Source organism: Podarcis cretensis, assembly GCF_951804945.1.
Source record: "Podarcis cretensis genome assembly, chromosome: 5".
In the NCBI taxonomy this organism is placed as follows: domain Eukaryota; kingdom Metazoa; phylum Chordata; class Lepidosauria; order Squamata; family Lacertidae; genus Podarcis; species Podarcis cretensis.
Genome location: NC_137174.1, coordinates 79,596,722 through 79,610,502, shown reverse-complemented (window position 1 = coordinate 79,610,502; position 13,781 = coordinate 79,596,722). Strand labels below are relative to the sequence as shown.

At 40.7% G+C, this 13,781-nt stretch overlaps 1 protein-coding gene across 3 annotated transcripts in view; it reads right to left on the bottom strand.

Moving 5' to 3' along the window:
- ARHGEF26 (Rho guanine nucleotide exchange factor 26) overlaps positions 1–13,781 on the bottom strand; it is a 67,632-nt gene that overhangs the window by 30,970 nt on the left and 22,881 nt on the right. For all 3 annotated transcript variants that reach the window (XM_079977764.1, XM_079977763.1, XM_079977765.1), the window contains one exon: positions 10,059–10,219. In XM_079977764.1, coding sequence (XP_079833890.1) covers positions 10,059–10,219 — 161 coding nt within the window. The remainder of the gene's footprint in view (positions 1–10,058; positions 10,220–13,781) is intronic.

Genomic DNA, 13,781 nt, shown 5'->3' with positions numbered 1-13,781 from the left:
CAATGGTAGAACATCTGATTTACAGCAGAAGGTCCCAGGTTCAAACCCTAGCGTTTTCTGGTAGAGCTGGAAGAAACTCCAATCTGAAACCCTGGAGAGCCACTGCCAATCAATTTAGACAACACTGAACTAGATAGTCCCATGTTATTACTCGGTATAAGGCAGCTTCCTGTATTTAGGAGAACCTTATGGGTTCCAGAAGAGTACTGCTGTTTTCAGTTCTACAGTGACTTGCTAATTTCCCAATGGTAGTAGGATGGCCTTACCAGAGCATACAGAGCAGCTTCAGTAGCAAAGGATCAAAGCTGCCATATGAATGAGAGCAGTTGTTTATGCAGAATTTTTCGTTTCCCAGCTTTTGCCCACAGACTTCAACCCAACCACACAGACTCAACTTGCCACCCCAGACAGCAGGCTATTCCAGTACCACAGATCTATGAGTGGGAGACCTGTTTGTGTATGTAGATTGCATTTGGTAGATCTAAGCCAGCCATGACCAAACTTGACCCTCCAGCTGTTTCGGGACTACAATTCCCATCATCCCTGACCACTGCTCCTGTTAGCTAGGGATGATGGCAGTTGTAGTCCCAAAAGAGGTGGAGGGCCAAATTTGACCATGCCTGACTTAAGCAAACAACCGAAAGTTTTGAACTATCACTTCGGCATATGCTCTATTGGCAAAAATTTGCTTACACTGGAGAAGAAATTGGTTTCATTATTTGACATTTTATGATCTAAAGACATGTTTGACATTCAAACAATTGTGAATTTAAAGCACAACTATTCTGGCTATAAAATTTATGTAATGTCTTCAGAGAGGAGCAGTTCGTAGGAAGTTGAGATTAAGTCAGGAAAGCACAGGATAAATAATCTTTTCTCTTAAAGTAATTTGGTGCATCTAAACATTGGTTAATAGTTCAACAATGTACATAAACCTTTTATCTGTAAAGCTAAAATAAAGCTTCATATATTTCCTCACAGGAAAGATCAGCAATTTGGTTGGGGATAAGATATCGTAATAACGGTTATGGGTCCATTTAAAATTGAGTCTAAAGCCCTTTTAACAATGCAAAGGGATTCCTTTAAGTGCTTTCCTCTTATCACTAAGAAGGTTATGAGATTAATTTAAGTTTAAACTAAACAAGTTCATGACAGCATATTCTTTTCCCATCTATCTCCTCATTAAAATAAATATCTGCTGTGCAATAATCTAACCTAACTCATTCTGTTTATTCCCATGATGCTCCATTGACCCATCTAAAATGTATACACGGCTCTTTTGCTCTCACTACTCAAAGAAAAGTTGAGTTTTAATCAATCTTTCTTGCCCAATGAGAAAGTGAGGTCTCTCTGAAAATGTTTTCTCCTTTAATTAGCCAGCTCTTCCTGAAGGGCTTTACTATGGAGTCAATATGTTGCTCTGCAAGTTCTTTTCAATTAACACCAATGCAGAGGCCTCAGTGTTTCATTGGGTCCAATGCAACTTAAAGCAGAAACGCTGAAGCACATGGTTCTGATCCAGCATTTCCTTGCATAAACAAGATCTTAGATGCATGCACAAGACTCCACATTCACAAACTTATCTCTGCAGTATCTAAAACGTTTTGGAGCAACTTTTCCCACTGCAGTAAAGAGGGCTGTGTCAGCCACTGGACCATGGTATGCTGTTTCTGAACAAGAGATGGATTTTAACAACTAATGTCATAGTCATTCTACAGCATATGAACTGGGTGAGCAAGCAAAGCTGTTATGGGTCTTGTATCTAGCCCTCCCTCTGAAATACTGGAGTTTGCTGGTGATAATGCATCCCATTTTGTGTAACCCATCTGGGAAACCCCTGCAGCACTTTCGTTGCCTATTGTTCACATGTCCTCCAGTGTCAACCTCCAAATAATGATGCAGAAAAGGAGGAAGAAAATGTGCATCTTTATAATCACCCGGGTAAAGTTGATCTGAATTTTACAGAGAGGGAGGGAGCTATCATTTTTGGCATCTGATACTAGAAGCCTTCCAGATCTTTCTGGACACCAGTTGCTATCAGCCCCAGCCAGCAATCATATCAGTCAAATGATTGCTGACCATTGGCCATGCAAGCTGGGGCTGATGGGAACTGGTGTCCAGAAAGATCTGAAGGGCTACAGTATCAGAGTATACATCTGTAGGTCCATAGGTTTCCCACTCCCATGATACTGTGTGGCTCCATCTTTAAAAGGTACTGTTGAGAGAAGCTGTTTATGGGAGTTCAGTTCCTAACAGGAAGTTTAGGGCCAACAAAAATAAAAACAAGTGTTTTCAAAAGGGTACATTCATGAGTATAATACTCTGCAAGAACCAGGTGTCTACTATTTCTGGTTGCCTGTCACCAGTCATCTGTCATGTGCTACGGACATGTCCAAAGCACATGGTGAACTACGGTAAGTGATGGGCTTCAGAATGGAAACTTTGGTTCAAAAGAAATTGAAAACAGGTTGGCATTTGTTGTAACTTCATACACTTTATAACAACTGATTAAAACTGTCAACCTTTCTTCCAAGACCTTTGGTGAACTTTCGCTCTGTTTATAAATTCTCTTTTTCCTTGCTTTCATGTGGGCCTCTTATGTTGCAACACTCTACAATACAGTCCACACAGAAAAAAGCAGCCTTCTCATTATACACTAACGATGTACAACGCTTAAGTTCTACAAAACGACCACAAATAGCTTCCTTTTTACAAATTCAGTTGAAAGACCCAAATTTAATACAGCCTGTATACACAAACTTATTTCTGCACCCAAATCTCTATTCCAGGGTCAAAGCGAAAGTGTACAAGGTGTTTTTTTTTTTTTAATGAACACTAAATTCCATTCAGTTCCAGTTGATAAGAGATTCTTCTTATGCACCAAAAAATAATCAATGCAAGAAGACCTGGCAAAGTTACACCGAAGGCTGCATTCTTTCAAATATATTTAACGTGACCAGCTGATGACATATTTCACAATACATATCGAAACCTAACAGGAATGGAATATTTATCTACTTTCATGCCATACCACTTATACAATTCAGTTGTAACTGACTGGTGTTATGCTCAATTTAGAAAACTAAAAGTGGCTCAACGAAAGTGTTATTTAAAAACACACACCTAACCATAAAAAGGTACTAGGTACAGCAGCTACTAAATTCTCTGCCTTAGATAAAGCATGGATTCAAATTCCTAGGACTCATCTGTACATATTACACAGTAAATGGGATAAAAGCAAGAGGTTTTTCTGAACTTTGTTCCCAGTAACAGAGCAATGGAGACGGAGCTGGTTTCCATAACAACCTTTTTCACCATGTGACAAAAGCTTTTCTTTTACGACACATGATCGTATTGCAATCCTAATCCTTACTGAAAGCACTTTGATAAAACATAATAACCTTTGTCAGTACACCTTTGTACGCTCTGAAACGTTTTCAAAGGAAGCACAAAATTACAAGCCAGAAACATTAGTAAACAACTGAAACAATTGTTTTTACTATTTCTCCTCTTAACACATGGCACATTTGGCATGGTGTATGTGCCCGTTTGTGTTTACAATGTGAAATAATTATATAACTAAAACATCCGTGCAAAAGGTGCACAGTCATTATCTAAATAATTAATAACTCTTTGATTATTTTGCAAATAGTTCAGCAACTTGTCACTGAGACTGAATGGTCAGCTAGAATAGCATGGTTAGCTTACCAACCACATGTAACATTCACTAGTCTTGGATAAACTACCAACACTAGACTTTAGCTGTTTAAATGGAGCTGACAATCTTATTAAGTAGAATTAGGACACTGCAGAAATATAAACAGAGAAAACCACGGAGATCTGAGGAGGGAGAGTTCATGATGGTTAAACTGCTTTTCCACCTCTAGTTTTTTTCTTAATTCCCCTTCCATTTACCACAATGAGGGTAAACGGATGATGCCACTCCAGAGCTGGCAAAGTTTTCTGGCTGGTTTGTCAGGGAAAACCAAGGTTTTCCAGAAGCCACCGGCTCCATTCAACCCCGAGCAATCAAGAAGCAGTGAATCTCCTTCTCCGACTGACTGACTGCCTCCCTGTCTGATGACAACAGAAAAGTTCAGCAGCCTCCACAGTTGCCCTCTCCAGGAAACCTGGGATTGCTCCCTAAAAGATATATGAAAAAGATTTGTAACAGTGCTTACTGTCAAGAATAGTAAGTATGGGAAGCACATGAAAAGGCTAGAGAGACTGAAAGGGAGTGCTGAGGGGAAAGCAGGCATTTGAAAGAAGCAATGGTAATTATCTGTTTAGAGGCAACTCCAGTCCTTGCAGGGTGAAGAAGCATCGCTGCAAGCTCAGGAAACTACTGAGTGGTGATTCTATCACCACATTAACATGCAGAGTTTAACATGCCAATCATGCCTGTGGAAGCAAACATAGTTGACATACCTTAAGCTACACCATTGAAGCTTTTTATTTTTAAGGCAGAGACTGGGAACCTGTTTTCCTCCAGATGTTGCACTACAACCCTGGCTAGCGGCCAAGTTAGCTAGGACTGATTTTCTGGAGTCCGGCAATATTTGGAGGGCCACAGGTTCCAAATACCCAGTTTAAACTGTACGCTTAGAAAGGAGCGCACCACTTTAATTCAGATTAAATTTAATCTGTCACCTTCTTGCCCACCACTGGGCATTGCTTTCTTTACAAGATACCAAAAAAAATCTTTAGTGGAGGTCAATGAGTAAGTGTGTCAAGTTTAACGCTTCAAACCCCAAGCAAACATCCAACCCACTACACATGGCTAAATATTAATCTCTCACCAAGTTGATTTAAGCAAGATAGTTATTGGCCCCTGCACAAGCAAAACCTCAACACGTGGATAACTTGTGCAAAAGAAAATATACAAGACATAATTGTTTTGGACACTTCATTTTTGACATCGCAGGTGTAATTTAACTGAAGTTAAAACTGGAACTGAGCCAAAAGGAGGGAAGCTCGCCGCTTTTGTTTTGCTGGGAGATTATTGTGAAAGAGAATAAAGCACTTGCCTAAACAGGAATTGCTAAATTCACTCTGAATTGACTGAAACTACCTGGAAGCAGACAAAAAATACTAATTTAAAAATATTTAAAGTACTTTCATTGTGTTAAAAAAAGGGGGGGGAGAATTACATATGCTAGAGCAATGAGGGACAGGGCAGAGCAATAGCAAGGTCAGAGCTAATTGGTTCCACCAATGTGCTTGAACTGCTCTGACCTCAAAATAGCCACTATGCCTTGCCCTCTGACCATTCTGGTACACAGCAGCAATGCCACCAGAAGGAAGTCAGGATCTGCAGTGATGTACCTCCCTGCTAGCCACTACTGAGCAATCCCGTACTCTGGTAGCTTCCCCGGGGGTCCTTTGGAAGAAAGGGCACTATATAAATTTAATTAATAAATAAGACAGTTAGCAATCCTGCACTCCAAACTACAGCTACAACCAAAAGGGGGAATATGAGGGGGATCCGCAAACAGCAAACCCCCAAACAGCAGATTAATTGAGGAGGGGGAGACAGCATCATCAATAAAGCTCACTTATCTGTGCCTGCAACAATGGCCAAAATCAGCCCACAGCCAGACGAAGACAACAGCCACACAACAATGAGGACATGCCACCAGCACACAAATCCTGCATCACAACACCCAACATACAAAGTGACTCCACAAAGCCCCCATTCCGTAAGCTGCAGTGACCTAGCCAGCAGCAACCCTGCTATTGCCACTACCCAGGCTAGAATACAGGTCTGGTGTTTGCATCTCCTGATGCTGTTCACAAGCAGTTTTAGAGCACAACACAGAGGAAAGGAAAAGAGCCTACACAACACACAGCATCCACAACACCCATGAGCTGAAGGGTCAGCACACAGTCCTCCTTAGAAAAAGGGTTCAAGACCAAATCAGGGAGTAAAAGACTCTTCCACCAAGTCACCGAAGTAGGGCTAGGTCATGAAACAAGGAGAGCAAACCCATGCAGAGAGTAGGGCGGCCAGGTATACTTGCCCAGGTCCTCGGAGTGCTAAACTGGCCAGGGCCAGGGATCTGCCATTTTTGTTTGAGCTTATAATTTATTCTAAGAAGAATCCTTCTCTGGACCCCATCATCTGCATATTTTGTTAACAACTGATGGGCTACCTAGAAAAACTTCACAGATCCTAATGACTTGGACAAATAGTATTTCCTTTCAAAAAAGCAAACACCGTCTTTCTGTAGTTAGGTGCTGGGGTAGGACAGAGATGAACTGATAAGGCACAATGAGGTAACTGTCCACTTACGGAAGATGCCAAATGAAATGTTATCCTGTACAACAAGTTTCCACTAAGAAAAGGTAAACAGTAACTTAACTGATTAAGCACTGCAGCATTAGTCAGTGCCTGAGGACAAATATTATACTGTAGTTGTTGCAACTAGAGAGCTTGATGTACTTAGACCATATCATATCCTTTTCTGTATTTCACAGAAAAGGCTAATTTTCTGTGCAAGGTAGGTGAAGGGGCTCTTTGTTATGTAATAATGAGACGTTTGGTCTTATATGGTACTGTCAATCAAGCAGTCACAGAGAAAACATAGGATGCTGTGGAATATGGGCTTTGTTTCCAATTTAATGTTTCTATATAGCCCTGCAGTAACAATTTCCACAAGTTGATTATGTAAACCACGTAGAAAAGCTTCCTTTTGTTTGTTTGGAATCTACTGAAAGTGACCATAAGTCTCAGTATTTTGAGAAAGAAGAGCAAATATTTATCTCTATTCACATTGTTTTAAATTAATATTAAAATCATTTACAGTACAACTGTTTTACTCAGAGTAAACCCAGTGAAATTAATGAACATGGCTTGGTTAGGTCCATGAATTTCAATAAATCTGCCTCTGAGTAAAATGTAGTTCAACACCACCCTTTGTTGATTTTACATTTATTTATTTACTTTCACATTACTTTGTATACCCAAACAAATGTCAGAAAGACAGAAATACAGATCTTAAAAACCCCCAGAGAAAACAAATAAAACCAAGACAAAACCTATAATCTAAAAAGAGAAATAACCATATTCAATTAATAGCCCAGTCATGAAACTATCATGCCACCTAACACGGATGGTATGAACATTTCACATCAGTGTAAATTTCATGAATTGTGATATTTATTTATTTTCTAAGATTTATATCCCGCCTTTCTTCCATCATGCAGTCTGCAGGCAGTCACCCATCCAGGTACAGTGGAACCTCGGTTTTTGAACATAATCCGCTCCGGAAGACCGAAACATTCTTAACTGAAAACTCAATACAGAAGCCTCAATACAATAGGGAAACTCAAAATGAAAGCTGCGTAGCACATTTGGCTGCTGAAAATCGTTCAAAAACCGGAATAGTTACTTCTGGGTTTTCAGCATTCGAAAGCCAAAACATTCAACTACGGAGGCGTTTGGTAACCACAGTTCCACTGTACTACCAGAGCCCTGACCTCTACCATTGGAATCTCTATCATCTGGCAGACAAAAAGATCCATGTTCAAGCCCTACTTCAGCCATGAACTACCAGATCGGCAGCTCTAGCTAATTCACTTACTTTAAGCTTCAGTCCCCCACCTGTAAAATCAGAACAATCAATAGTTCTTCTGGGGATAAAGAGTGTGAAGTACTTTGCATAGTGTAGTGTAGGATGTTATGGAAATGACAGATAAAATGCCAATGTATTGTCAGCACTGCAGCCGGTGTTCCTCAACTTTCTACCTGTCCAGATGTTGGAACTACAATTCCCATCAGCCCAAGTCAGCACAGCCAACGGAAAGGGATGATGGGAGCTGTAATCCAAAACATCTGTAAGGCACCAGCTGGAAAAAGACTGTTTTAGGATGATAATGACTTTTTAAATACTGGTATTGGGTAGCATAAACACTGATCCGTTCTTCACGAATGGCATCTATTATATTTGCTACATATCACTAAATACACTACAGCAAACCATACTTCTGCCATTTCTTTTGATGACAGTAACACTGGAGAAAGCTGTGAAGATGAAAAATTGCTCTTAGAACAAGAGAGCCATTTTGGCTGCAGCCAGGGCACTGGAAAAAAATAAATAGTGCAGCGACATTAAGCTAATGAAGTTCAACTGCAAGTCAAACAGGAACGCAAAATATTTGGACTTAGGAAAGACAAGAGTAGCAAGATAAAGTTATGGGATGCTGTGCGGCTTAATATGCAAAGCCTGGGACTGAGAACGCAGGAATCAACTGTTTGGAATTTATTGTGTTTCCTCCAATATCTAAGTAGTGTCTTGCTTCTCTTCTATGGATGGAGACACTTGACAGTATATTTATCTATCTATCTATCTAATTATCAAATTTATATCCTACCCTTCCTCCCAAAGTAGCCCAGGGCATCAAATACATCTGTGATACAAAATACAATAAAAACAAAATAAAAACCCTCAGAGATATTGAGTAGATTTAAATTAAGGCAAGTTTTGGACACCTGGCATAAACAGGTTTTATGCCTTAAAATGATGGGACTTCATGTGACCATTTTTTTCCACCACAAGACATGCATCCACTACTCAAAGGCTAATAACAATCACATATTAATTTTCATATTCTTATCTTCCATAGAATCATCAAATAGAATCATAGAATCATAGAGTTGGAAGAAACCAGAAGGGCCATCGAGTCCAACCCCCTGCCAAGCAGGAAACACCATCAGAGCACTCTTTTTTTAAAAAAGGCTGTGTATATGTTGCACATGTCCTTTAACAATAGATTACTAATACTGTAAAACTAGATTACTAATGCTGTAAAAATTGGCATATCCATATCTATATAAAACAATACAAGTAATGTATGGGGAAGAGAAAGATAATGTTCCTAGAATTAAGCTGTATCATTCAATACACAGTGAAAGATGATGCATGTTTACCCAGAAGTAAGTCCCAAAATGCTTGGTGGGCTTACTATGCTGGGTGTTTTTGGTATGACAGCCTAAACTATCTATCCCACTAAACATCAACGACCCATAAAACAAGAAAGAATAAATCTGAAGTACTGTCCAGAAAAGATTAGAAATGCACAGGGATTTATACACACTCAATTTAATCACAAAGAAGCAACAACTAATTCCCCAAACTTGTTTTGAAACAAGAGAGTCAACAAGTATAAACATTTCACAACCACGATTTTTTTCAAGTTGCTGTAATGCAACTGAATCACTGACAACAGGGGTTTAACTTGGGTGAATCTTGTTCCCACACATCTCTAAATGCTTGGAAACTACTCTTTGCTTGATTCCAAACCAGAAGAGATATGGAGATTCCAAACCAGAAATGCCTTAATTAAAGAAATCTGTCAAAGCTTTTAACATTGTTCAGATTTTGCAGGAAATCACCTGCCAATTTTTACAGCATTGGTAATCTATTGTTAAAGGACATGTGCAACATATACACAGCCTTTTTTAAAAAAGAAAACAATCTCTTAAAATATCTTTCAGGGCAATGATATATATCACAACACGACTTCAAAGATCAATCATTTTTAAAGTATTGCATTCCATTTTAAGGAACAAGACAATCCCTAGCTTAAAGATGCAATTCCGCAGGCCTATGTCCTACTGATTTCAACAGGATTTAACACGCGTCCCTTATTCTTCCTTAGATTGAACTAAATGCACTAAGAAAGAATTAGCAAGGATAACTGCCAACTGTAATAATGCAAGATGGATTCAAAAGGCATCACAGGCATCACATGACCAAAGCATGCAGTGGTCATGACCACCCCCTCCCCACAATCCGAACATTCAGATGGCATTTGAAAAGGCTCTACATGCACAGAGCCCATTCACACATTGGCCCAAATGTGTGATCTTCCGGAGGACACGGCGGCTACATGAAGTGTAGACAGGGAAGCTCATGGAACCTTGCATCCCTCACACATTCTTTCAAAGCATGGGTGTGGGAGGATATCTGAACTCCCCTTAACAACTTGAAAGTGTATAAAAGTTCCTGGGCAGGCATAAACAGAATAAAGGGGAAGGACCTCTGTTTAAAACTTACCTCTTGCTTGCTTCGCAGACATCCGCAATATTGGAAAAAAGGTGATGGCTTTCTGTTTTGGTCATTGTAGTGCCCAGTTCTTTGGAGTTCTTAAACATCCGGATGAGGATTTCCAGACTGAGCAAGTATGAATGTTCGGAAGATATAACTTCAAATATAGCCTGCGTGTGGGAAGGGGGAGGAGACACACACACACACACAGGTCACTTATTTTAGCTTTAGGATGTGAAAATCCAGGATCAAAACCCTCCTGAAGCAATGAAGTTCATGGGATGGTCATGAGCAGGATTTTATGGCCTGGTTGAGATATATAACTATCTCGCTTGAATGAACTGTGATTTATGGAGTTGAGAACTTAGCATAGTGCCTGTGTGAACAGATCCTGCTTTCATAGTTTGTTGGCAGTGATTAAAACACATTTTCCCCAGTCTGGATATAATGGAAATTGGGTGAACAAACTTCAAGAATCTTGCATTGAAGCATATGCAAGAAGGGAGGATTGTGTGTGGCCACAATGCTTGTACTTGGTCCAATAAACCATGGTCATATATCAGATCAAGATCTTTGCGCCTGAATTGGACCAACCTCTCAGGCTAACCCTCACAAAGAGCAAAACTGGCAATAATGTTAAAGTAACTGTTATACGCAAAGTGCTTGAGAAATCAGTATTAGCAAATAGCACCAACTACAAATGTTTACAAAAATTAAAAAGCTGCCATTTATAAAATATATGTTTGCTCTTTGTAGCCCAAGCAAAAGTCCCCCCATTATAAGGGGGGAATTGTGGTTTTTATCAGGAAACCTTGTATAAGCAAAAGCCCCAATTAATGAAAAAAGAAACCCTGCATAGTTGAAGATTCAGCTCCTTGAATGCAGTGGAAACTGAGAAGCAGCTTTGCCAGATACTTTTGCAAAAGGTCAGTTGGCTGAAAAGGAGATGGGCTGGTCTCCAGAATGCACACACAGGCCTCCCACACAAGCCTTCCCAACCCACATTTCTTCTCTTTACTCTGGCAAATCCTACACAGCACTGCCTATCAGCTTCTTCCCCCAGCTTCTTTCCTTCAGTCAGCTGAATGCCTAAAACAGAGTACCTGAGAAGGAGGCTTGATTCAAATATTGTTTGACTACTTATCTGTATACCACCACCAGTGTGTGTGGTGGTACACTGCCGGTGCACTAGTGTACAGGACAGGCCCCCGGCCCCAAAGAGCTTACAATCTGAAATCTGACATGGGGAAACAACACAGGGTGGGTATGGAGCTGCAGGGGAAGGAGACCATGAAATTATTTCTGTTACACATACTTAACAGCTGGTTGCACGTTTATTAAATAGCATGTCCCCGTTAATGTAAAGTATTATCTGGTGTTTCTATATCCACCAGTTAGAAATTCTAATGACTGAGCAGTATATAAATACCTTAAATAAATAAAATTCACATGTCGTCGTTGTTTGCAATGGGAGGACATTTTGACGTATCAGTTGGGATCATGATGTGGATGCTGTTTTGTTTTTACGAATCCCTCAACTTATGACTTGGAAAATGCAATGATACATATTCTACTTTGTATAACTTAACTGGAGGGAATGGAAGAAGCCACAGTGCTATCACTCAGGCTTCCCACTAATCATCTTGTCCCCAAATTTATGCTGCACTCACAGGCAATTTGTTGCTTTGGCTGCAATTGTGAAGAAAGGGCTTGCCTAAAGAGAGCAGCAGAGTTCTGTAACTAATTTGCTCTGGTGTGTGTGTGTGTATTTGTGTGCGTGTGTATTTGTGTGTGTGTGTTTCAGAGAAAGGACACCAGAGCCCTCGTCTTCAATGATATTTAAGAATTCTTTGTTCCCAGTTCCATCACAGCCCTTATTGATTCCTTTCAAGCTAAGAAATTCAAGGCGAGGCACAGCAGTTTTTTGAAAGTGAAAATGAGATATGGGTTGGACACTTATACATTCTAGCAAAGCATACAATGAAAAGAAGTTTTCGATTACCCCGATTTCAGAATACTTCAAAACGATCATCTCAAAACACCAAAACAAGGAACGTTTAAACTCATGCATAATCTAGTGACACTAATCTGAGATGAAGAATGATAATGCATTTGCCAATTACTATTTCTTACTCAAGGCAAGTGACAGTCCCCATGAGTGACAGTGTGAAATGTAGTTATCGTTCATTTGCACGGCATCAATACAAACAGATGTGTGAAGCTTGATAGCTTATGCATGCTTTGTGGATCTCTTTAGAGACCAAATGTATACAAATGCTTTGTATGTGGCCCTGCTGGAGAAGCAGATGCAATCATGGATAGAATGCGCTAATGGTTTAACTGGGAAGATAGATATGTATTCCATCTCCATCCTCTTTAGTTCAGCCTATTTATTTCTCCTTGGCTTTGTACATTATTTAGCATGTTGCATTAATAAATTGCAACAACACACATTGTCCAACACAACCCATTATGTGTGTGTCTTATAAAAAAAGGACACACCTTACTTAATAATTTCACCCTCTGCCCCGTTTAATAGCTGCCTTTAAAAAGACATTTCTTTAACTATGCCTGCAGCTTAAAGAAACCACTCACCTAAGTGAAATGGCACCAAAGCCCTGACTATCACCAATGTATTCTTTTTTCCCTCTTTGGGAAACTCAACCTTGAAGGTACTTCCTGATTTACCGAGACAGAATGGGTTCATTTCTCACTGGCACTTATTCTGTCCTCAAGTGGGGGGCTCAAGGGGGGACAGCATTCATTCCAGCATCTCTTCTTGCCAATGGGAGGAATAGTCCTCTTGCCCTCAGAAGAATGGCTAAGGGAAGAAGAATGGCTAAGTGGCTAAGGGAACAGCACAAGATACAAACCAGGATGGCAAGGGTTAAAACCAGTGGACAGCAGGTGATGGCAGATGTAGCACAACAGGCTAACATTGGAGGCAGAGTGCAGCTGGCAGTGGAGGACCGGCACTTCCCAGATGAGCATGAAAGGGCAGCTAATGTTGGGATGAGATGCTACCTTAACAATGGAAATCCAGGCATGCACTAGACAGAAACCGTGATTTTCTTTGCTGCTCTGAGCCCCGAAGGCACAAGAGAGGTAACTACCAGTGCAGTTGCTTGTTACCACATTGTATTTGGAACTGACAACAGCAAGTCCCATGACCGCAAAGAGGAAAGGTTTCCAGGCCCACATCTGTCCCAGTTTCCTTCAACGGCCAAACTGCTCATAACCACCATTCATCAGAAAGTCTTCCAAGACCTATGAATCTCAAGTTGATTTTCCTGCCTGTTTTTTAAAAATCTACCACACATTCTACAGGCCTTACATATCTCACTCCCTAGAATCCTATAAGTATCTCTGTGAGCTTCTTTTTTTCCTGATCTGTAGCTTATTATTATTATTTCATTTATACCCTGCCCACCCGGCTGAGTTTCCCCAGCCGCTCTCAGAACACAGCTCCCAACAGAACACTAAAAACAGAATAAAACTTGAGGACTTCCGGGTTGGCGCCATCGCCGAATGGCGGACTCCCTCCGAGCTCCGGAGGGAGCCTGCTCGGCAGGGGCTGGGTTCTACCGCGCCGGCGATGCGGGGACCCTCAAAAACCATGGGCGCTGAAACCCATGGGCATGGTGACTCGGCGGGCACCGTTTGCGCCCCCCGACCCGCGAAGGAGCCTTTTTAAAGGCTGCGGAGCGGGTGACAGGGGGTGGTGGTGCTGTG